The sequence below is a fragment of the Geotrypetes seraphini genome, chromosome 9 (assembly GCF_902459505.1).
Source record: "Geotrypetes seraphini chromosome 9, aGeoSer1.1, whole genome shotgun sequence".
Classification (NCBI taxonomy): domain Eukaryota; kingdom Metazoa; phylum Chordata; class Amphibia; order Gymnophiona; family Dermophiidae; genus Geotrypetes; species Geotrypetes seraphini.
In genome coordinates this window covers 44,881,367-44,905,439 of record NC_047092.1, presented here as the reverse complement: position 1 = coordinate 44,905,439, position 24,073 = coordinate 44,881,367, and the positions used below count along the sequence as shown (strand labels likewise).

At 43.2% G+C, this 24,073-nt stretch overlaps 1 protein-coding gene across 1 annotated transcript in view; it reads left to right on the top strand.

The window, feature by feature from the left end:
* The first annotated feature begins 2,900 nt into the window (after positions 1 to 2,900).
* IL17REL (interleukin 17 receptor E like) overlaps positions 2,901 to 24,073 on the top strand; it is a 108,211-nt gene continuing 87,038 nt past the window's right edge. Inside the window, exon 1 of the mRNA XM_033959313.1 lies at positions 2,901 to 3,251. Within this exon, the coding sequence (XP_033815204.1) occupies positions 3,114 to 3,251 (138 nt within the window). The 5' untranslated portion in view covers positions 2,901 to 3,113. The remainder of the gene's footprint in view (positions 3,252 to 24,073) is intronic.

Genomic DNA, 24,073 nt, shown 5'->3' with positions numbered 1-24,073 from the left:
GTACAGCGAAAGATTCGAGAAACTGGGCCTCTTCTCCCTTGAGCAGAGGAGATTCAGAGGGGACATGATCGAAACATTCAAGGTACTGAAGGGAATAGACTTGGTAGATAAAGACAGGTTGTTCACCCTCTCCAAAGTAGGGAGAACGAGAGGACACTCTCTAAAATTGAAAGGGGATAGATTCCGTACGAACATAAGGAAGTTCTTCTTCACTCAGAGAGTGGTAGAAAACTGGAACGCTCTTCTGGAGTCTGTCATAGGGGAGAACACCCTCTAGGGATTCAAGACAAAGTTAGATAAGTTCCTGCTGAACCAGAACATACGCAGGTAGGGTTAGTCTCAGTTAGGGCACTAGTCTTTGACCAGAGGGTCGCCGCCTGAGCGGACTGCTGGGCACAATGAACCAATGGTCTGACCCAGCAGTGACAATTCTTATGTTCTTATGTTTTTGACTTGCTACCTCCACTCATCCTATCCTTTCACATGGTGTCTTTCACTTTGGGCTAGATTCACTAAAGTTCACCTTGTTGGGCGATCCGTGGGCAATCCGTGGCTGAGTCTTCCTGGGCGACCAATTCACAATGCATCCTCATGCAAATTAAGGCAATCGGAGGCACAACCCACAGCGACCCCATGGATTGCTGCAGAGTGATCCTAACGCATGCGCAGACTGCACAAGCGAGGTCAAAACAAAAGGGGGGGGGGTGGATTGGCATTCTCTCGTAGCAGCTGCTAAAGAAACTGCCTCTGTGGCCATAACACTCGCGGAAGACAGGCAGGGCAAAACAAGGACAGGCAGCCTCAGGCCGGCACTAGCGCAATAGTCTGAGTAGTGGAAGGTGGGGCACAGGAAAGTTAGCAGCAACCCATCACTTGCAGGGTCCCCGGTTTCTCTGCAGCTGAGGTTGGACACATCTCTTCTTAGGGACCAGCGAGCCTCCAACCACCGCAACCTGTGTGTGACGTTACCGGCTTCCACAATGACGCTCCCCACCACCCAGCCAAGCTGCAGCCAGATATGGAACAGAACATGCTGCAGCCAGATTAGAACACACTTTTAACCTGCGGGTTAAAACCACGGGCTCAAAGGGCGGCAGAGAGCAGGGCACTTTTGCACATGGGAGATGTTTTATTTCAGGGCGTCAGAGAGCGACTGGTCCTTAGCAGTGTTTTTGATCTTTTTGGTCTTTTTTGATCGGCCAGCCCAGTCGGTGTTCCTTCTTCTCTTTAGTTAATCGCTGCCTTTGTACTTTGCATGCCATGTCTCCTCATTTGCATGTGCAGATCAGATCGGGTCGGGGTCACAAAGTGGTCAGGATATGATCGGTAAGCTTAGTGAATCTAGGCCTTTAACATGTCCTTTATTCATCATCATTCCCCTTTAGGTGTGTCCTGCACTCAGCTTGCATGGGAAACTCAGTTATCCTAGCCAACTCTATAGGAAGACATACACTTCTCCCTCCGTATTCGCGGTTTCATTGTTCGCAGTTTTGAATATTCATGTTTTTTTGGCTTGCTGGCTCCTCCCCCAAATTACATCATCCCAGAGTCATCCTTCGGCATGCAGATAAAAAAAAAAAACCAGTCGCCCGGGTTGAGATCTGAGAGTGGGGAAGTGTGGAGTGTACATACACCTGGGGATCAGAGAGGAAACATGCAGGACAGGGAGGAGCAGAGTGCCTGAGGCGGCTATTAAATTTACCAGAGCAGAAGAGCTGCTTGTCAGTGCCGTGTGGGGGAAACATCTTTGCCGTACAGAGACCATGGTCAGGAGCCTTCTGCAACCTGCATTTGGGACTCAGGCATGCACTTCGGGTGCACAGGCTTGTGTTGCCATTCATCCCAGGCATTCCGCCTTGTTTGTAAACAGTGCACCCCCTTCACTGGCCGCCGCATTCCAGAAAAGCGAGAGGACATAACTGAATTCTGAGTCTGGGCAAGTACCTAGCAAAGTTATTCGCGATTTTTCCGTATTTGCGGGCGGGCTCTACCCCTAACCACCGCGATTACGGAAGAAGGAGTGTACTGTAACGCCTAACTATGACTAACACATGTCCATAAAATGAATTACCCCCCCCCCCCTTCCAGTACATTCAATCAAGAAATAAAACAAAAGAGATAACCCCATCCCACCCTTCCCTGGATGTGTGTATAGATCTAAAGGAAATTAAAGGTAAAAGACAACTATACCGAAGTAACAAAAGTCGTTAATGGACCCCAAACTAATCACTGGCCGGGTTTTCATTGAGACCTATATAGCCAAGCAGCTAGAGCAAGGTTGGGCAACTCCGGTCCTCAAGGGCCGGAATCCAGTCAGTTTTTCAGGATTTCCCCAATGAATATGCGTTCATTTTCTCATACTTGTAACATGAACATAAATTTGCCTCATCAAAAGGTAAAACTAAGCCGATCCCAATTTTTCCAATTGCGAGTAACCATTTGCATGGCAATTCCGGTCATATTAATGAAAAGCCGGCATTTATACCGGTCCAATGGGGGTTTAGTATGCAATAGGGTCCCATCATAGGTTAGTGGGATTTATTTTGTATTGTTATTGATTGGCTGTAGTGCTGATTCTGATTATTAATGTATGTATAATTTTCTGCACTCTGTATTAGCCTTGAAAATTTAATAAAGATTTTTTTTAAAAAAAACAACACACCACATGTCCATATTCTGCCAGCCCTTTCAGTCTAGACTTCTCTGTTGCAGGCGCCCTTAAATGGTGACCTTGAGATTTTGTTAAACTCTCCATCATTTGCTTCATATTGTTGTAAGATTACTGATGTTTTCTTAAAACTATCTTTGCCATTATTCATAGCACTGGCTGTCGTCTGGACTTTCACCTCTATGTATTTTAACAGGAACTTTCTAATGAGCAGCTCTGTTCTTGCACAACGGGTAGATTAAGTAATTTAGGAAACCCAGAGGTTAAATTCTTGTTTGAGATTTGATAGAACTCCTGTTAAAGGGGGATATATAAGCACGTTATGAGTCAAGCCTGTTATCCAATCTATGCAGCTCTTTATCATATATCCAATAATACTGTATAAGGAAGTAGGACTGGCATTGTTACAAATTTTGCACTGGAGAAGGACTCAACCTCAGCACAGATGATGTCTCCAAAGAAGCAAGGTCTCCACTGGGCAATGTCTGTGACTGGTCTCCATTTCTTTTTGATTTTCATCTGGGGCTTTTGTGATTGCCAGCAAATCATCAGAATTGAAAAATGTGGGCTAGCATGTTCTCAGGTAAGGGAGAGCTGGTTTTCAGTAGCATCAACCCTTCTAAATTTAAGTGCCTTTTTTTTTTTTTTTTGCAGTTCTATGAATCAATTTCTGCCTCTGTTTCTGTACCTTTTTTTTTAAAATCCAGATTAAATCTACATGGATTGCATCTTTTAATGACATTCCGTTTTGATGCAGTATAGAAGTTTAAGCAGTGTTACAAGATTTCCCTGATAGTATGATTGCTGTAACTTGTGTTGCACAGCTATAAGCTCAGATTTGTGGTTAAAATATTCAACCAGTGGTGAATATCTTTGGCTTAGGTATGTCACTTGCATTATAACAGATCATTAGAGTATCAGTACTGAAAGCTTCAGGACATTATGAGCATCTACAATAACAGTTTTGCTGGAAATTTGGCATGATTCTTAATGCCGTTTCTCTTATAAAAGTAAAACTCTGGGCTGCTTTATTCTGAGGAGAAGAATAAGGCTACCTAACATTTTTTCTGCAGCAAACCTAGCAGAGTTTCCTTCCTCTAAAAAAAAAAAAAAAAAAAAAGAGAAAATGCCGAAAATGCTATGGTGTTTTTTTTTTTAATTCCGTGCATTTTACAGCAAAGTGCATTTCAAAGTAAACCCAGCTTCTACGTGGGGCTCCTTTTACTATGCTGCGTTAGCGTTTTTAGCGCACGCAGCATTTTAGCGCATGCTAAACCCACGCTACGTGGCCAGAACTAATGCCAGCTCAATGCTGGCATTAAGGTCTCGCGCACGGGGCGATTTAGCGCCCGCTAGTCCGCGTGTTAAAGCCCTAACCCGGCTTAGTAAAAGGAGCCCATGGTTTGGCGTTCCCTCTGTAGAGTCCTAGATGTCTAACGCTGCCTCCGTTTTCCTTCCTGCCTGCTGATTTAATGCCTTTCTCACCAGAAATTCCAAGAGATTTCTTTTTCTGGGATTGTGATTCTCTGTTTATTATTCACATTTTGCACCATGTGTTATGCCCTTTCCTTCCCTTCTCCCCTTTTGAATTCTGGCTTCTGCAGGCTCTTAAACATCTTAAATTGTTTGCCGAACTTTACCGGGTTTACTGATTACCCAAAATACAAATAGAGATGGTAACTGGCATCCTGTCGTAGTACTGGATAACTGGGGACAATGAAAGAGATGCCAAGGGCCCCTAGTGAATTCTGGGCAGGTAGGTTGTTGCTTGCTCTGTATGAAAACAAAAATACAGCCTCAAGGACATGCAGCGGTCAGCGCGGATCTGTAAACTATTGGGCAGTGGTTCTTAAACTTGTCCTGTGGGACCCCAGCCAGTCGGGTTTTCAAGATATCCCTTATGAATATGCATGAGGCAGATTTGCATGCCTTTCACCACCATTTCACAATTCCTTTTGAAGATATAGAGATATATATATTTAGTACTTTTATGACAATATTGTCACCACTTTCTATGCTCACCATTCACTATCATTTATTTATTTATTATTTTATATATTTCACATTGCATTATGCACACCATCACCTGTCTCACTCATTAAGATATTTTCAAAGTTTTATTCACACTCAATGTTTATGTTTATTAGGGCTCCTGAGGAAGATTTGTTGTCCAAAACACGGACTGTGTCGGGTCACTCGGTTGGTAATAAGGTTGTATATACCATTAGAGTTTGAAATAAACAGTGCCTGCATCTTGTACATAGTCTGCAGTTGTTTTTTGGTTTTTGCTTTTCGCTTGGTTTTGCTGTAGTTCCTGTTGGATTTTTTTCTCTTGTGTGTGACCTCTATTATATGAAAATCTGCCTCATGCATATTCATTAGGGATACTTGAAAAACCCACTGGCAGGGGACAGGTTTAAGAACCACTGCCACACAGAAAAATGTGCTGGAGGGAGATGAAAATTAATCAATTGTATTCAGTTTCATTAAAGGCAACCGTGAGTTAAAACACAGGTTTTTCCTACCAAATGATAAAGGTACATTAGGAAGTAATGAGGGGGTTGTAGAATATTACTCTGCTTCTGAACTGCGTGTTCATAGAGATCTCATGCACGTAGGCTCTCTATTTCAAAATAATTTCCCCAATCTATGTTTTTGAATGGCGGGGGAGGGGGAAGCAGGAAACTAGAGAACAGAGGTTATAAAACAATTCAGAATTTAAAGTTACAATTTTTCACTCAAATTGCAGCTCTAGTTGCTTGATTTTACGTGTATGTTGCCAGAGTTACCACAGGGAGGCAGGAGAGAGCCAGTGCAAAATTTAATTTCGGAAAATGTAAACTGTGAACCAAGGTGTCCATTTGAGAACAGTGCTTTGTCAAGTGAGAGACAATTTTGAAATGAAGCAGTTTCTGTATGTAGATCATGTACTAGTTATGACATTAACAGACTGATGTTTTTGATGACATGCTTCATGCAAATATTAGGAATGGAAAAAGAGTCTCGGACAGGACTTCTTAAATCAGAGGTCTTCAACGTGTAGCCTGTGAGCCAAATGTGTGATCCACTTGAGACTTTCAGCAGAGCAATTTTAATCAAATTAGCTAGATCGGATGTTTTTGAAGCATTCCAGAGCTATTTGGAAAGCAGTAAGCCGGCATTTCAGAAGAGATTCATATTAGAGAATGACATGGTGACAAAATTCATCACCGTTTCCGTCCCCGCGGATAACCGCGGGAAACCATCTTCATGTCATTCTTTAAGGACAGAGGGAAGAATCAGAGTATGAATGGCCACAACCACTGACCCGCAAGCTTTGCTTTGAAGAATGCTGGTGTAGAAGGACTGAGGTTGAGATAGACACTAGAAAATGACATGGGATTATTTCCCACGGTTATCTGCGGGGACGGGAACGGTGATGAATTTGTCACCGTGTCATTCTCTAATTCATATATCTCGATGGGTATAAATTCTTCTATATTAGGCTACAGGACTGTCCTGAGCTGGAAACACCGCTCTGTGGGACACCCCCCCTAGAGCTCCTATCCCTCCCACTGTATCGCAGTCAAGCAGGGAAGGCAATGGACTGAACATGATTTTGGAGCCCCCACCTCTTGGCACCGCACGAACCTAGCTCACAACAGCCTTGACAGGCTAGCTAGCATTCATGTATCCTGTGGTAGTGGATTTCGTGATCAATGTGACCAGTGACCACTATACAGTATAAACCTCACATGTCTTGCATGCAGGTGGATTTCTAATAATGTGGGGACTTTTGAATAAATTTAAATGCCCCTATCACTATATTTTAAAGGAAAAGCTTAAATCGACAACCCAAACGGTTGGCTAGAGCTGAGAGTAAACACATCTTGCCAAACAGCACTATTTTTCATTGGTTCCAAACTACAAAATATTTTTTTTTATTTTGAATACTGAAAGTGAAAAAGTTTTCAAAAGTCAAACTGAGCAGAGTTTCAGCATGACTTGTGTAATAAGGATGCAACTTGGGAAAACAGCAGTAGGTTGGCCTGCTATCCAGAGTAATTTCCTGCATTCCTGCTCCTAGATCTGGCTCCATGAGAGTTATTTGCATAATTACAGACCCTGCGGGTAGTCAACAGCAATAGGCATGGCGTATGCTGTATGCCAAAGTGCCAATATCGCAATCTCTTATAGTGAACCTTGCCAGCTATTACTACAGCTTCTGTTATAATAAGGACATGGCAGCTCCATTGGATACATTTTATTTTTATACATTGTTAGCACAATGGGCTGAGACCTCGGGGGAATGGTGGTGTGATTCCCACGTGGCTCCTTGTGACCCTGGACAAGCTGCTTAACCCTTCATTGCCCCAGGCACAAAACTTGGGGACGGAGAAGGTACCTTATTTATTTATTCGATTTTTTAGCCCGTCCTCCCAAAAGAGCCCAGAACGGGTTACAATTAATATAATGGTGCATTAAAATTATAAGTAAGATAGGTACTTAGAAATTCCCTTACTGTCCCGAAGGCTCACAATCTAACTAAAGTACCAGGAAAAACGACAATTAGAAGAGTAATAAATAAAGAAAATAGAGATAGAGGAGAAAAATAAGAAAATAAACATACTAATAAGATTACAATGATCTAAAGGAATTTGAAAGGTTAAAAAGAAGGGAGATAAGAATAGATGCAGAGGGAGAACCGTTGAAGCAATAGAATTCTGGGGAAATTTAAATGAAATTTGAATGATAAAATAAAACAAAATAAGTGGTAAAACAATAAGTGAGATTAAAAAATATATCATAAACTAAAAAGAAGTGAAAATAAAATCAAAACAGTCAAAACTAAAGTCCAGCTGGAACGGGCCCCCGAGCCGACCGTTGGTCCAATGGCCAGACTGCAGCCCTCCTCCGTCGGCTCTCCCCTGCTGGAATGGGGGAGGAGCGAAGACAGTGTCGGGTGCCCCGCTGGAATGGGCCCCCGAGCCGACCGTTGGTCCGATGGCCGGACTGCAGCCCTCCTCCGTCGGCTCTCCCCTGTATGAGACATGTACAGCATTGCATGAATTTGGTAGCGCTATAGAAATAATAAACATGTAAACCACTTTTGATTGTACCACAAAATAGGTGGTGTATCAAGAATCTACTAGTGGGTGCTGAAAAGTTCTCAGCCCGAGCAAGAAGAGAATGACGTGGCTATGGTTCAATCAATGATCTGAAATAATGTCAAAACAGAAATTCGTTTCTGCAGATTGGCACTTAACAAAATAAGATAACACTCTTTTCAGCTCCAGGGGCAAAATAATGCTCAGAATTTAAAAAGTTGGCTGGGCTGAGAACTTTTCAACACCCCCTTGTGAAGAATAATCATAAACCCCTTTCAGATAAGAATCTTGCAATAGTTTGAATGTTTTGAATAGTTTTGCATAAAATGAGTAGCCCTATAGGCTTCTTTTTTAACTTTATTTAGTTTTTAATGCCAACAAAAAGTGCAATACAATTTCTATACAAATAATAATAATCAACCAAGCACTTATAATCAATCAGTATCTATAAAAAAAATAAAATTCCCTCCCCCATCTAGCGCTACCATCAGGAATAATACCAAAACAAAAGATATACCCCCTCCCACTCCCCCCCCCCGATGTGTGGGTGTAAAACAACGGAAAATAAAGGTAAAGGACAACTATAGCACTTCTACAAAAGACATCAATGGATCCCCAAACCAATTTGAATAGCCTATTGTGCCCCAGCATGTCAGCATTCATTTTCTCATATTTATAAGTTAAACGTAAGCTCACCCAGCTATAGGCTTCTAATGTATATATTAGCAGCAGCCTTAAACAATGACATAGAGCATACACAGGATTCCATATTTGCTCTTCTTTAACTGTGTTCAGTTTAATTTTATTTTTTAAGTGTTTGTTGAAGGCACATTATTATATGTTGGCATTTGCGGTCTCATTGCCTGAGGGCCGGGGGAGGGGGGGTGGGTCGGGGGAGTGGGGGGGTCTTAGTCTGGAATCTGAAATGATTTGATTTATTTTGGTTTGATTTTGTTTTTAATTCTTTTTTGTACTTGATTGTATGTTTTTGTACGATCTGGTATGGAAAAGTCCTATTTTTAAACATCATTTTTTTTTCAGTCTTAATTTTTATGATGTGTGCCACTCTAATCTTGCTATTGTAAGCCAAGTGGTATAGAAAGTGCAATAAACTATAAACTATTTATTATTTATTTATTTATTTAGATTTTTATCCCGTCCTCCCAGTAGCTCAGAACGGTCTACAGATAAGCATACACAATGGAGAGTAATTAGACAAATAAGATGTACAATAGGTTAAAGGTTTGGACATACAGGACTGAGCAGTAGTTAAACTATTATGCCACTCTGCTATTGTCTTGCTTCTGGTATTATAATTGTGATTGTGGTTTATGCAATACTTTCTGCAGGGAAAGATCCCTTCAAACGCATATTACAGTAGGTCTAGCAGCCTAATACCTTTGCGTGGAAGGCACTGGGTTTGTATTGTTCATTTTTTTTAGCATGTATATTTGTTGAATAATGACTGCTTCCATGGCACATGCTGGCAAATCCATATGCCCTCCTGTGGGTATAACAGAAAGGCTCAACTGAAAGAAAGGAACCAGCAAATGAACCAGAGAGGAAACAAAGATGGTCCAAGGAAGGAGGAACAACCAGTGATGCACATTCATTGTTTTGTTGAAGAAGGACATTGACCCCCCCCCTAATGCTATAAAGAGCACCAAAAACTGCATGTGCAATTGGGCCTGCAAACGGGCATCCCAATTGTAGGCAGCGGTAGACGTTCTCTGTCTCTGTGGACAACACTTTCATCTTCCCCATTTTGTCTGCTCGCAATCTCGGGGTCATCTTTGACTCCTTTCTCTCCTTCACTGCCCAGATACAACATATCGCTAAAACCTGCCATTTCTTTCTCTATAATATTACCAAAATCTGACCCTTCCTCTCTGAGCACACTACCAAAAATTCTTATTCATGCTTTCATCTCTTGCATAGACTACTGCAACTCTCTACTCTCAGGTCTTCTGCTCAGCCATCTCATTTCCTCCAATCCATCCAGAATTTAGCCGCTATACTCACGTTACCTCTCTCCTAAAGTCACTTCATTGGCTTCCCATCTGTTTCTGAATACAATTCAAACTCCTCTTCCTGACCTACAAATGCATTCATTCAGCTGCCCCTCACTATCTCTCTTCACTTATCTCCCCCCTATGTTCCCCTCTGCGAGATCCGCTCAGCTGGTAAGTTCCTCTTATCTATGCCCTTCTCTTTCTCTGCCAACTCCAGGCTCCGTCCCTTCTACCTTGCTATGCCATTTCCTTGGAACAAGCTGCACAAATCCCTACAGTGGGTTTCGTTTCTGCCAGTGTTTAAAGCCAGAGACAGCGACAAAACTCATGGGGAAATTGAGTTCCTGTGAGGATGGTGAAAAAATGTGGTCCTGTGTCATTCTCTAACTTCACCTTTCCTAATGTGTGACATTTCTTTTTGTAAAGGAAACCTATACAGAGAGGTGGAAACACTGCAGGGCCTATAATTACACATATCTACTTGGCTCATGGACCTGTTCATTTCAGACCAAGTGATACCCAAAGCACAGTCCAAAAATAGTGCCACATTGCCTAACTGACCCTAAGGCCCTCTTTTACTAAGGTGTGCTAACTGATTAGTGTTAATTGGTTAGCACATCTTACTAAAAGAGGGGGGATAAGACTGAATTAGTGCTGAGAAATGCCTTTATTGTTTGAATCAATGTATTATTTATATATTTACCATGATTAGAAAAACACTGGAATTTACAGTGTGTTAGATAACGGATGTGGCAGACGGCTGTGAAACAGTTAAGGGGCACGATAGCTAGGGGATGAAAACTCTGTGGTGTCCCCTTCCCTCTGTGCCCTAAGCATGCGCTTAGTTTGCTTAATGGTTACTCCAGGGCTGGTTCACTCTCATGTTGGTGCTGCGAGACTGAGGTGAGCAATACCAGAAGTAAGGCCTTAGGAGAAGAAACAGCCCAGGACTAGTGAGAAGGGTGCTTGGGGGTGGGGAGGGGAGGGGATGGAGAAGGAGCCCCGATTCAGCTAAGATCTGGTGGATGGCTATTTTTGTTTGGCGGTCTAAGCAATCAAATTTACAAAGAGTTCAAGGGAAATAAATGATGTTGTAACAGGAAGTAAATCTGTCAGGACTACTTTCTCCTTATCTGCCATGTCTTGCCATTTTTAAAAAAATTCTTTATGTTGATTATTCGTTACAATATAATAATAACAAATATTCATGAATATCCACAAAAACTCTGTATATAAAATACACTGAAACATATATAAGGTAATTAATCAACCATGATCTTGTCCACATTATAATGGTCGCCAGGGTTTTAAGTAGGAAATCAACTGTATCTATCTACTCTGCCATGTCTTTTCATGCTTCTGTGATTCGGCTCTTTTTGTGAGCTTTGTTTTCCTCTTTTCATTCACTTCCCCTCTTCTTTCTTCCTCTAAACTTCCCCTCCGTCATCCCTTATCTTCGTTAAGTTATCTGTCTCCCTCACTCTTATTGTTTTATGAGTTTCCACATGGCACACTCTCTTCATAATTCTCACACAAGTTGATGTTTATTTTGGTGCCTTTCGGGATCTACAGTTACCATAAATCCGCTTGTGGGTAAGCACCACGCACTTCCATGCTACCTTACATTTTTAATGACTTTCTATAACTTGACTGTTGCCAGATGTTTTTTTTTTTCATAAATAAGTTTGCCCTTTCTCTGCCCTCTTCTTTACCTCACTGGTCATGGAGGAAGTTCTGGTCTCATATTCAGGACACTATAATAATGCATTTCCCTTTTGCTCAGCTGCTTCTTCTTTTGATGTCACGTGTCATTGTGAGCTAATGGAAAAAAGCAGGGAAACCAGTCTGGGTGTGCTTTGATTGTGATGTCAAGATGATTTAAGGTAGGGAATCAAAAATATCTGCTGAGAACTTTATCTCCGTACCATATCTATACTATCTGAAACACTTATTCTTCTTGGTTCCATATAATTCAGGGGAAAAAAAATGCTAATTACAAGATAAACATTATCATCAATGGCTTGGACAAAACAGCAAATATGAATGCAGACCTTGACAATGCCATCATCGTATCTGACTAACAGGTGGCTGGCCATATAGAGCAACATGCTATATTCAAATGGTTATACATACCTTTTATAGAAACAGGATAGAATAACCTCAAAATGTAATTTGTTTCTGTCTTTGTTATTCGAGTAAATGTGACATCAGAAGGCAACTTTACCACACTTTGCAAACTGCCATTTGAGTTACGATGGCCCTGAGAAGAAACTCTACAGTGCAAATTACTAACCATATTGCTAAAACCTGCCGCTTCTTCCTCTACAATATCACCAAAATCTGTCCCTTCCTCTCCGAGTACACTGCCAAAACCCTTATCCACACCCTCATCACATCACACTTAGATTACTGCATCTCGCTAAGCTCAGGTCTTCTGCTCAGCCATTCCTCCCCCAATCCATCCAGAATTAGGCTGCATGACTCGAATTTTGTGAGAGCCGCTATACTCACATTACCCCTCTCCTAAAGACACTTTCCATCCGCCTACAAATGCATTCACTCAGCTGCCTGCCCACTATCTCTCCTCGCTTGTCTCCTCTTATGTTCCCCCCACTCCCGTGATTGCCGCTCATTTGGTAAGTCCTTCCTCTGTGCCATTCTCCTCCTCTGCCAACCTCAGACTCTGTCCCTTCTATCTTGCTACACCGTATGTTTGGAACAAACTGCCCAAATCCCTTCGGCATGCTCAGGGCAGGATTAACCCTTTGTTGGGCCCTAGGCAAGCAGGTATGTTGGGCCCCTCATTGTAATTGCGCAATTCTGACTACAGAGGAAAACTGGCAGAGGAGGAAACAGCAGGTAAGAAGCCCTGCTCAATAGTTCCTGCTGCTGACTAGAAAGCAGTAAATAGGGAATGAGGCAGTATGCAGAGCCAACATTGGCGATGTGCCATCCGCTCCCATCCGATTCTCTTCTCTCTGGTAGCAGCTAATGTACCAGGGCAAAAATCTTATACATTTGAGAGGGCCCCTCCTAAATAGCTGGGCACTAGGCCCATGCCTAGTTTGCCTATGCTTAATCCCTGGCAGTCTCCAAGTCCAAGTTAAAAGCCCACCTCTTCGAGACAGCTTTCAACTCCTAACTCCTCTCACCTTGGAATCTACATCTCCAACTCTTTATGTCATGTCTTTTTGTCCAAGTTAGATTGTAAGCTCTTCCAAACAGGGGCCGTCTATTAAATTTCAAATGTACAGCACTGCGTATGCTTTTCAGCGCTATAGAAGTGATAAATAGAAGTAGTAAATTCAGACAGCTCAAATTCAGGTTATAAAAATAAATGGAGACAGGATTGGGAGGTACAATGTATAGATGTGATAAAGTATCACAGTGTACATACAAGCATTACTGCTCAGCCAAAATTACAGGACATACTGCTAACAACTAGAATTTTAAAATATGTACACAAATAGAGGGGCATAATCAATAGAAATGTTTAAGTCCAATTTGGCCTAAGTTGCAAGTCACCCAAAGTTGGACATAGGAAAAGGTCCATTTCCGAAAAATACTTCCAACACATTTTTTTCCCCGAAAATCGTCTAACTGTACGTCCATCCGTCTGATTGTCCAGACCGCTGTCATCCATCTTTATACCCCATTTTCATCCAAAAATTCGTCCAAGTCACAAACGCCTAGAAAATGACTTTTTGGGCGTGGGAGGGGCCAGACAAGTGACGGACTGGACATCCAGACATGGCACCAAAGTAGTGGGGTTCCTTACAGGGCACTGCTATGAACTTCACAAAAAGGGTGCCACATAAACATCTTATTACAGCTCCCTTATAGGTCATGGTGAGACCCCCATAACACCCCCCCAGAACCGACTAGAACCACCTGTCTACCACCCCATTAGCCCTTATGGCTGCAGGAGCCACTTATATGGCAGTACAAAAGGGTTTTGGGGGGGGGGTTGGGGGGTTCATATGTTTTACCATGAATGCAGTGATTAGAGTGGCTTTTGGGCCTGGGTCCTCCTCTCCAAGGTTCACTAACCCATCCCCAAGACCACTTAAGCCTCCTCTGTGCAGCTCTACTAGGATTTCCTATGCCAGGCTGCCAGGTGCTGATGTTCTGGAGGCAGCTATGTAAAGTTGTTATTACAATTTTTTATGGGGGGGGGGCAGTGATCACTGGGGCAGTGTGTGGGGGTCTTTACTTTGTGTCTGCAGTGCTTATCTGGTCACTTTGGATACCTTTTGTGGACTTAGACCTGGTTTTAGATGGCCTAAGTCACAACGTTCAAGTTCCATCTAGGCAGTGTTGTAAAACCTTCGGTTATACATGCAGTACGACTAAGTCTAAGACGGCCCACGTCCCACCCAATTCCCGCCCTCGACACTCCTCCTGACACGCCCCTTTTAGCTCTGGTCGTTCAGCAGCACTGTGAAGGCCTAGGTCGTTTTTAAATGCGTCTAAAACCCGGTTCGATTATCGGCACTTAGGCGACTTGTGTTACTGATCGTCCAAGTGCCGATTTAAGCCGGTTTTTAGACATTTTTCTGTTTCGATTATGAGCCCCATAGCTTAAAACACTTTTGAAGTTGCATAATCAGATATTTATATTCAAAATTGCTCCTCCCCCCCCCCCCCCTTTTACACAACCACGATAGCGGTTTTTAGCACAGGCCGGCATGCTGAATGCTCTGCGCTGCTCCCAAATTTATTTTGAGATTTTCAGGTAAATACTCCAATGTTCATAGAATTCCTATAAGTGTTGGAGCACTTAACTCGCGGCCTTGTAAAAGGAGCCCCGAGTCTTTAACCATTACTAGTTAGAATTTTGCTCTCCTTCCTAGTTTTTCTCTCTTCCTGATTTAGACTTTTTTTTTTAAAAAAAACAAAACTATAAATGTGCATTTTTTAAATGACCATCAGGATGCAAATGTGTTTCTCTTTACCAATTCATAATATAATTTTTTTGTTGTTGTTATCTTTACTGGAAGAAGCAAGGAAAGAAGTGTAACAGTAGGGGCATTCCCAGTGACTGTAGCTCCCCCAGATTGGGTTTCAGCTCTATGGTTAAAAAAAAAAAATTGGGGGGGAGGGGGGGGGAGGGAAGCAAATCAAACCCATTTCTCTATAATTGATGTTTGATGTTACATCGTGGCTAAAAGGAAGCTGACCTAGGAGGAACATAGTTTATTGCATTTTCTGGAAAACAAGCTGCCCATGCTATTTGCATAGAAATCAACCTCTCTAACCCCCCCCATCACACAAATCAAGTCATTAAAGGACAGAAAAGGGACCTCAAGATGTTGCAATCTGTAACTTTGCCTCCAGGCAGAATCTTCTGAGTGACTCTAAAACTTCTGTGCAAACTTTATCATAGAGACAGCACTTTCAACTTTCACTGGATCCAGGATTCAGGATCACCTATCTTAATCATGGAGGAAGAACTTTTTATTTTTGCACGAGGAAGTAAACTCTAACTTTGCCCTAAACCTCAGCTGTTCCTAGAGTAATCTTTGACCACGCTTGAGGTGACATTGGGTTGCATAACATCTAACCACTTCCTTATTTCTAGATGTCTTTGTGCAGCAATGTGATTGATGACTGGGTTATGTCAATACAGTCTCGAACTTCATTCTGAGCAGAAAACAAAGCCTAATAAGTAATGTAGCTTTGAATATATCAAGACGTAGCTAATTTAGGCTTGATTTACCCAGGAGTCAGTTATGTATCACAGTTTAATATACCTACAGCTTACACATGCATTGATATACTAGGATGAAATTCAGGGATCAAATGCCTGGCACTTTGCACCTGTTGCCTAAGGTTTTCTTTTCAGAAAGGGAAAAGTTCCAGAGAGTAAATTGTGTAACTCCCTACTTGTACAAAATGTACCAAGGAACCTTTTACACAATACTGACATATAATCCTTTGGGCAATGTGCAGATTTCTTTCTATTTGTGAATGCTATGGTGGCAGACTTCAGGTCATGTTTACTAAAGAACATTTAGGGGTCCTTTTACTAAGGCTTCAGGTCATGTTTACTAAAGAACATTTAGGGGTCCTTTTACTAAGGCGCGCTAGTGCATCTTAGCATGTGCTAAAACATAGCATGCGCTAAATGTTAACGCATGGCAACACGTCCATAGGATATAATGGACGCGTTATCACGTGTTCACATTTAGCGCACGCTAAGACGCACTAGTGCCCCTTAGTAAAAGGACCCCTAAGTTTTTCCATTTAACATGGGGTTAAGAGCCATAATTAACTCGTGCGAATTACAATGGCTGTGCGATAACTGGTTGAAAGTGTTTCTAGCATGTTCACTAACACGCCTGCTGTTGAGGTGCTATAAACGCAAATACACTTAATGCTACCTATTAATGTGGTGTCAAGTGATGCAGCGTTGACTTCACAATGGCCCATTCTCTGCCCCAACCTACGCTAAACAGTGCCTGACTTTAAGTACAGTTGCTGTTTTAATGCACGTTAGTCGTTAGTGAATGTGAGCCATTAATCAAATTATTGATGATTTATTGGCGCTAATTAGGATTTGTGCATGGATCTGCCTGTGCAGTATTCTCTAATTCTGTGCACCTAAATTGACTTGCATGCAACTCAAAAGGGGACAGGGGCATGGGTGGTTATTATTATTATACTAGCTTTATAGCCCGTTACATTAACGGGTGCTAGAATGTATGTGTGTGTCTGTCTTTATTTTTTTCTCTCTCTGTCTCCTTAGCCGCTTTCTGTATTTCTGTCTTTCTTTGTTTTGGCTGTCCATCACCACCCCTTGCGTGCTCCCCCTGTCCATTCTCCCTTCCTTTTATCTCCCCTTATCCAGCAACAGCCCTTCTCCCTTGTTTACCTCCCCCCTGTCCATCAGCACCTCTTCCTGCTCCCCCTGTCCAGCAGTACGCCTCCCTTCCTTTCTCCCCCCCATCCATCAATAGGCCTCCTTTTTTTCCCCCTATCCATCAGCACCTCTTCCTGCTCCCCCTACTCCCCCTGTCCAGCAGTAGGCCTCCCTTCCTTCCTTTCCCCCCCACCCCCTGTCCATCAGCACCTCTTCCTGATCCCCCTGTCCAGCAGTAGGCCTCCCTTCCTTTTTCCCCCCTGTCCATTAGCACCTCTTCCTGCTCCCCTTGTGCAGCAGTAGGCCTCCCTTCCTTTCCCCAACCCCCACCAAAGCAGAATCTCCCCTCTGTCTATCCCCCCCAACAGTCCAGCATCTCCCATCAATCCATCCTCACCTCTGTCTGCCGTTCGCCATGTGGTTGACCCGCTGCCGACAGGCGGGGTCCAGCTCCGGCGTGTCGCTTGCACACAGCAGCGGGAGCAGCGCCACCAGCAGCAGTGCCGCCATCGGGAGCCCTTCTCGAGGGAGCGGGACAGGCTGCTGAGGAGCTTCGGGAGCTGCTGAGACGGCAGATATGGAGCGGCCGAGCTGAACTTGCGTCCCCCACCCCTCCCCGGTGCCAGCGACGCTCTCCCTCTCAGCGAGCCAGGCTGTAAAAAAAAGGAGACTGTGATACCGCCCTTCGCAGTTCCATCAAGGCGGCTTTTACATTCAGGTACTCTAAGTAATTTCCCTGTCTGTCCTGGTGGGCTCACAATCTACACACGGTACCTGGGGCAATGGGGGATTAAGTGAAATGCTCAGGGTCATAGGGAGCGACATGGGGATTGAACCTGCAACCTCAGGGTGCTGAGGCAGCATTTCTAACCACTAGGCTATTCCTCCTCCCCGAATTTTGGTGTGCTCAGAATTTAGGCACAGCATTAAGTTCAAGTTCCAGTTCAATTTATTTAATATACCGCAAATATAAAACCAAGGGTAAATTTAAGCGGTTTACAATAAAACTTTAAAATAAACAAGGTAAACATTAAATAGGGTGGGAGACAAAAAAAAATTAAACAAAACGTAAAATACAATTGAGCACAAGGAAAGGAGGGAATCAGCGGTTACAATAAAAACAAAAAGGTTGGGGAAAGGAATGGGGTCATTTGCTCGCCCAACTGCCATCAGTTGGGTGTAAGTATTTACACCAGATTTCAGCAGTCATAACGTTGGGGGCAGGGCAACAAGGGGGCATCCGTGGAAAATCAGGGGCGGGAAACTGCACGGTGACACTAGGAAGTTCTTCTTCACTCCAGGTTATTGAGGCCAGCAGCGTGCCAGATTTTAAGGCCAGATGGGATAGACATGTGGGATCTATCCGCAAAGATAAATAGGGAGGGTCATTAGAGTGGGCAGACTTGATGGGCCGTGGCCCTTATCTGCCGTCTATTTCTATGTTTCTATGGGATTGGAGCTAAGCACAGTTCTATAAAGGGTACATTGCGTGGCGTGGCCTTTATAGAAGACGAGTTTAGCACGGATCTTTCCGACGCCTAACATTGGATGCTATTTTACTGAATCTGGCCCATTGTGGCTAAAGCGATGAGAAGGTTCCTTATCAGATCATGAGTATAGAACAAGAAATAAAACAAAAGAAAAGAGAATAAGGTGATACCAACCTGAAGAAGATTCTGCCTTCCAGAGCTCGTCAAGAACTGTAAGGCTGGTATCACCATATTCTCCTTTATTTTGATTCATTTCTATTTGTTACCTTTAAAGTTGAACAACACGGCAACCACCTTGCTTTATTCAAGAGCGTTGGCATAGTTTATCTGCTTAGTGTGGGAGGAGACGGGGAGCAATAGGCAGGTCATTAGCCCTCTTGGCTCGGAGTTATTTGTTAATTATCACTAACTGTTCATTGTCCATTGTTGCATTTAATGCTGTGTATGTCTGTTGTAATCCGCCTAGAACTTTGGATAGTGCAGAATAGAAACGTAGAGACTGACAGTGGTGTGGTGAGGGTGAGAGGCGCCTGGGGCAGTTGCACCCCTCCCCCACCCTATCCGCTCCTTCCCCGCCCCCTCCTGCCAGGCATGTGTGCCCCTTCCCTTCCCCCGTACCTCTTTAATGTTCCTGGCAGCAACCCTAAGCTGCTGCTCGTGCCAGCTCTCCCTCTAATGTCACTTCCTAGGTGTGGGTCCAGGAAGTGAAGTCAGAGGAAGAGCCAATGCTGGCACGAGCAGCAGGTTGGGGTTGATGCTCGTGCCGGGAACATTAAAAAGGTATGTTGGGAAGGGAAGGGGTGTGCGCACGTGGCAGGAGGGGGCAGGGAGGGAAGGAAAGGAGGATGGGTGCCGGCGCCCCCACCAAGATGGCACCCGGGGGGTGGGGGGGGGACTAGTCTTCCGCCCTCCCTTTACTATGCCACTGGAAACTAACTAACTAACTAAAAATGTGTGTGTTGGGGGGGGAGTTGATGGTAGGAAGAGGAGGGTCAATTCAGTATCACAATCACATTAAGAGTGAGGGGCAGAGCCTGCCTCACATGCTTTTTCCAAACTATACCTATGTTCCTAAGCCCCTCCCCCTTACCATTTGCTTTTCTAAAGGAAATGACTTACAAAAATGCAGTGGTCTCAAACTCAAACCCTTTGCAGGGCCACATTTTGGATTTGTAGGTACTTGGAGGGCCTCAGAAAAATAGGAATTGAGGGGTACAGATAGGAGTAGTGGTAGGTTATAGGGATAGTCTGGGACCATTGCTCAGGCAAATGGGCCTGATGGGCCACCGCGGGAGCGGACCGCTGGGCGAGATGGACCTCTGGTCTGCCTCAGCGGAGGCAACTTCTTATGTTCTTATTAAAGAAATGACAATTTTGCATGAGGTAAAACTCTTTATAGTTTATAAATCTTTCCTTTTAGCTGTCTTAATAATAATATTGTAATTTATAGCTAATGAGACATATGATCAAGAAACTGTTTTATTTTACTTTTGTGATATATGATAAACATACCGAGGGCCTCCAAATAGTAGCTGGCGGGCCGCATGTGGTCCCAGGGCTGCGAGTTTGAGACCACTGTTATAATGTGTACCATAGTTAATTGCTGTTTTTGTTAAAAGTCCTGAATGTACCTGTCTCAATATAATTATCTGCATTGTACTGCATTGTAATTCATAAGTACCCTCCCTGTCCAGGAACCTTTTGAATACCAGCATGTCCACATGACAACCTCAGTATTATTTGTACATTCATTCTCCCAGTACTTACCGATCCATAATATTTGCGCTTAGACTGCATTTTAACACGCGCTGAGAAATGAAAAACACCTACCGGTAAAGATTTCCATCACATAAAAACTGACTGCTTTGATTAGGGCCACTGCTTAAACTGAAATGCTTCTTATCTTTTTTTTTTTTTTTTTTTAAAGTGATAAGAACAACAGTGTGTTTGAAAAGGGGAAGAAATATTACAGCCCCTGGGGGGGCCAGGCTTAAGATCAAATTTTAGCAAACACGGAAGTCAATAGTTAACACTATAAGCACAAGCACTTTATGATTTAAGCACTTTACCTCACTGCAGCTGGAAGTTACAGAGAAATAAAGCCAAGCCTATTGGAACAACCATCAAGATAAGTGTGAAATTTTTAAAAAAATATCAATTCACTAATATATATAATGAAATCTAAAGAGTTTTACTCGTTATATAGATGATGGAGGCTGGCAAAGGGACAATAGAAGTGTTATGATGGTCCCAAATGTACCCCAGTTCAGTGAGATCACAGAATATATGGGTATTGGTCTGAACACTTCACTAATACTAATTTAATTTAATTAGCATATAAAGAGCTGTGATAATAGTTAATAGTTAGTTTCTGTATTGGTCTCACATTAGCTCCAGGGCAAACGTTTCCTGAAACTTAGATTTAACACAAAATATAGGATCTGAGAGCATCTGAATTTTAGTTCCCCTTGGCCAAATGTTTATTATTAATTGCATTGACAGGATTAACATTCTGTATCTGGAGCAAACAAGCAGAACGATGCCCCCTCCCTGACATAAAAGTTGCACTTCTGCAGAGCGTTCTCTGCTTTATCAGCAGAAGCCCAACTCTCTCTCCCTCTTTGACCTTCTGCCTCACTGTCTCCCACTCAGGACTCTACTGACCTATAAATGTGCCCTATGGAACTCACCTGTTGATGGCCCCCATCACCTGCCTTGCCACTGACAATGAGAGAAAATGGTGGGCTGGGGTCAATTTTATGCTCCTCCATATTTGCACCCTGTGTGGTTGCACCACTTGCACAGTGCTGCTTCTGCTCACCTACTGCCTCGTGATATCTCCCCCTCCCTTCCCAATCCCTCTCCCTGCTTTCTTTTCTCTCCTCCCACCCTCTGCCCTATTATATCATGTCCCTCCCTCTCTTTCTACCCTGCTACCCCTGCAGCATCTCTCCCTTATCCCTCTGCTTTACAAGCATGGCAGGATTAATTCTTCAGTGGGCTCTAGGCATCCAAGTCCATTGGACCCCCCTAGACCTGCCTCTCCATGGTCCTGTCCCCTCCCTACCTCTGCCCTCCTATGTCCCCTCAGCTCCAGAAGTCCAAGTAGCACCTTCTCTTTCCTTCTTCATTATTCAGTGTAGCCAAATTTGCAGACTTCAAAAGGCCACGGGCAGCGGCTCCTAAACGCTGCCCAAAGCTGATCCGGAAGCCTTCCCTCTAATGCAAAATCCCAGCATCAGAGGAATGGCTTCTGGGTCAGCTGCGGGCAGCGTGTAGGAACCAATGCCCATAGCCTTTTGAAGACTGCGAGTTCAGCTGCGCTGAAAAATGAAGAAGGCAGGAGAAGGCAATACTTGGACGCCTGAAGACGGACACAGAGGCAGGTACACTGACGTCATCAGAGCAGGCAGCATTATGGGCCCCCCTGAACTCTTCGGGCCCAATGCACGTGTCTACTTGGCCTACCCTTTAATCCTGCCCTGTCTATAAGTTCTGCTCTACAAATTCACTTACTGTATATACCGTTAACATGGTTAACAACACATCAACACAGTTAACAACAATCAAGAGACTGCGAGCCCAGTGTAGTATAATCACATTCAGAAGAAGTTGTCAAATAAAGAGGTCTTTAGCATGGAAAGATAAGAGTTAGAGTTTGTTATCAGGACAGAAAAGATTATTACCTATGATCCAGCTTGAAAAGATAAAATTCTATGGAAACATTTTTTGTATACTCTAAAATGCAGAGAAAAGCGTTTTCTGTCAGTAAATTTAAGTGATCAATAATATAAACAGGTATAAGGCCAAACTCTCTCTCTTTCCATTCCTCTTCCCAGCAGTCTTTTTTTTTCCCATTCTTGGTCTTGCTCAGCATTCTTCACCCCTCTCTTGCCTCCCTTGCCCACTCACTTGGCTGATCCAGGACCTGGGGGCATAAATGCTTCAATATTCAAGCAGCAATAAAACACATAAAATCAGCATGGGGCCTGTGAGATACTCAGGCTTTGTCACAGTCCTACCCCTCATCTCTCACAGGCCTTCTGTTACCTAAGAAATCTACAGGACAGGGGTAGGGAACTTCGGTCCTCGAGAGCCATATTCCAGTCGGATTTTCAGGATTTCCCCAATGAATATGCATTGAAAGCAGTGCATGCAAATAGATCTCATGCATATTCATTGGGGAAATCCTGAAAACCCGACTGGAATGGCTCTCGAGGACCGGAGTTCCCTACCCCTGCTATAGGATATAAATCATACTGAAGACTATTACTACTATTAATTATTTCTGTAGTCTTATCAGACATACGCAACGCTGTACAGAGTCACAAAGAAGACAGTCCCTGCTCGAAAGAGTTTACAATCTAAACCACAGGTGTCGAAGTCGGTCCTCGAGGGCCGGAATCCAGTCGGGTTTTCAGGATTTCCCCAATGAATCTGCATGAGATCTATTTGCATGCACTGCTTTCAATGCATATTCATTGGGGAAATCCAGAAAACCCGACTGGATTCCGGCCCTCAAGGAGGGACTTTGACACCCCTGATCTAAACAGACGAGAGAGACAAACAGGATGTCATGGATACAGTAAGGTAGGGTTACCATATGGCTCTAGAAAAAGGAGGACGGATTGAGGCATCCGGGTTTTACTTCCATTTGTTTCAATAGAAGTTAGGGGAATGGTTAATCTGCTGACTAGGTTGGTGGGAGGTAAATTTTGGACAGCTTTTGAACAGTAGGCTATGGGTGAGCTTAGGAGGGTTCACCAGTGTAAGGGGGTAACGGTGAGATGATAACCTGGGACCTTGTATGTGAAGTTCACTATAGTGCTGCCTAGGATGCTCCACTGTTCTGCTGGGATGTCTTTATAGCCAATGATGCAAACACAAAAATAAGTGTATAAATAGAAATGTCTCAACCAAAATACACCATAAAATTAGCATCTCAGCTAATGCTAACACATATGAGTAAAAGGGAGCCTCAGAGATCTTGAAATCAGGCAGAAACTACTGAGATTTCAGATCAAACAAAATCTCAATCATAGGCTCTACCTAATAGTCTTAGAAGATAATTTTTAAATTATTTTATAGTTTTGACGGGGCCGCCGTTTCACCCAAGTCGGCTTCATCAGGGGTTTAAGATTATAGCAGTACGGAACGTAGCTTACTCGTGGCTCAAAGAATTGAAGTCAATTGACTATTGGTAGAGCCTATGATTGAAATTTTGTTTGATCTGAAATCTCGGTAGTTTTCTGCCTGATTTCAAGATCTCTGAGGCTCCCTTTACTCATATGTGTTAGCATTAGCTGAGGTGCTAATTTTATGGTGTATTTTGGTTGAGACATGTCTGTATAGCCACTCTGCTAAGACTATGGGCACCTCCTACGTCCCAATGGTTGTTTTTTTGAGTGTTTTTCTTTTGGACAATTTGTTTTTCAAAAAATGGTTCTCAAAGATAGATGTGCTGAGGACAAACACATTTAGGAAATGGTACTTTTTGAAAAAAAGAAAAGTGATAGATGTGTTTCTGGTTTGAAAATGGTCATTTTCTCCACTGGAGTTTTGGATGTTTTTCCCAGTATGAAGTCTAAACTCGGATATAGGGCTCCTTTTACTAACCCCCCTCTTTTACTAAGGTGCACTAACCGATTAGCGTGCGCTAATTGAATTAGCATGTGCTAATTGAATTAATGTGTGCTAAACACCAATGCGTCCATAGACTAATATGCACGCATTATTGTTTAGCGTGTGTTAAATCAATTAGTGCAACCTAGTAAAAGAGGGCCTAAGGTGCGCTATGCAGTTTAGTGCACGCTAAATATTAGCACGTGCTAACCATGTGCATGTTAGTCTATGGACATGTTAGCGGTTAACATGCGTGTATATATAGTGCGCGTTTAATGCGCGCTAAAACACATAGCGCACCTTAGTAAAACAGGGGGTTAGACATCATATTG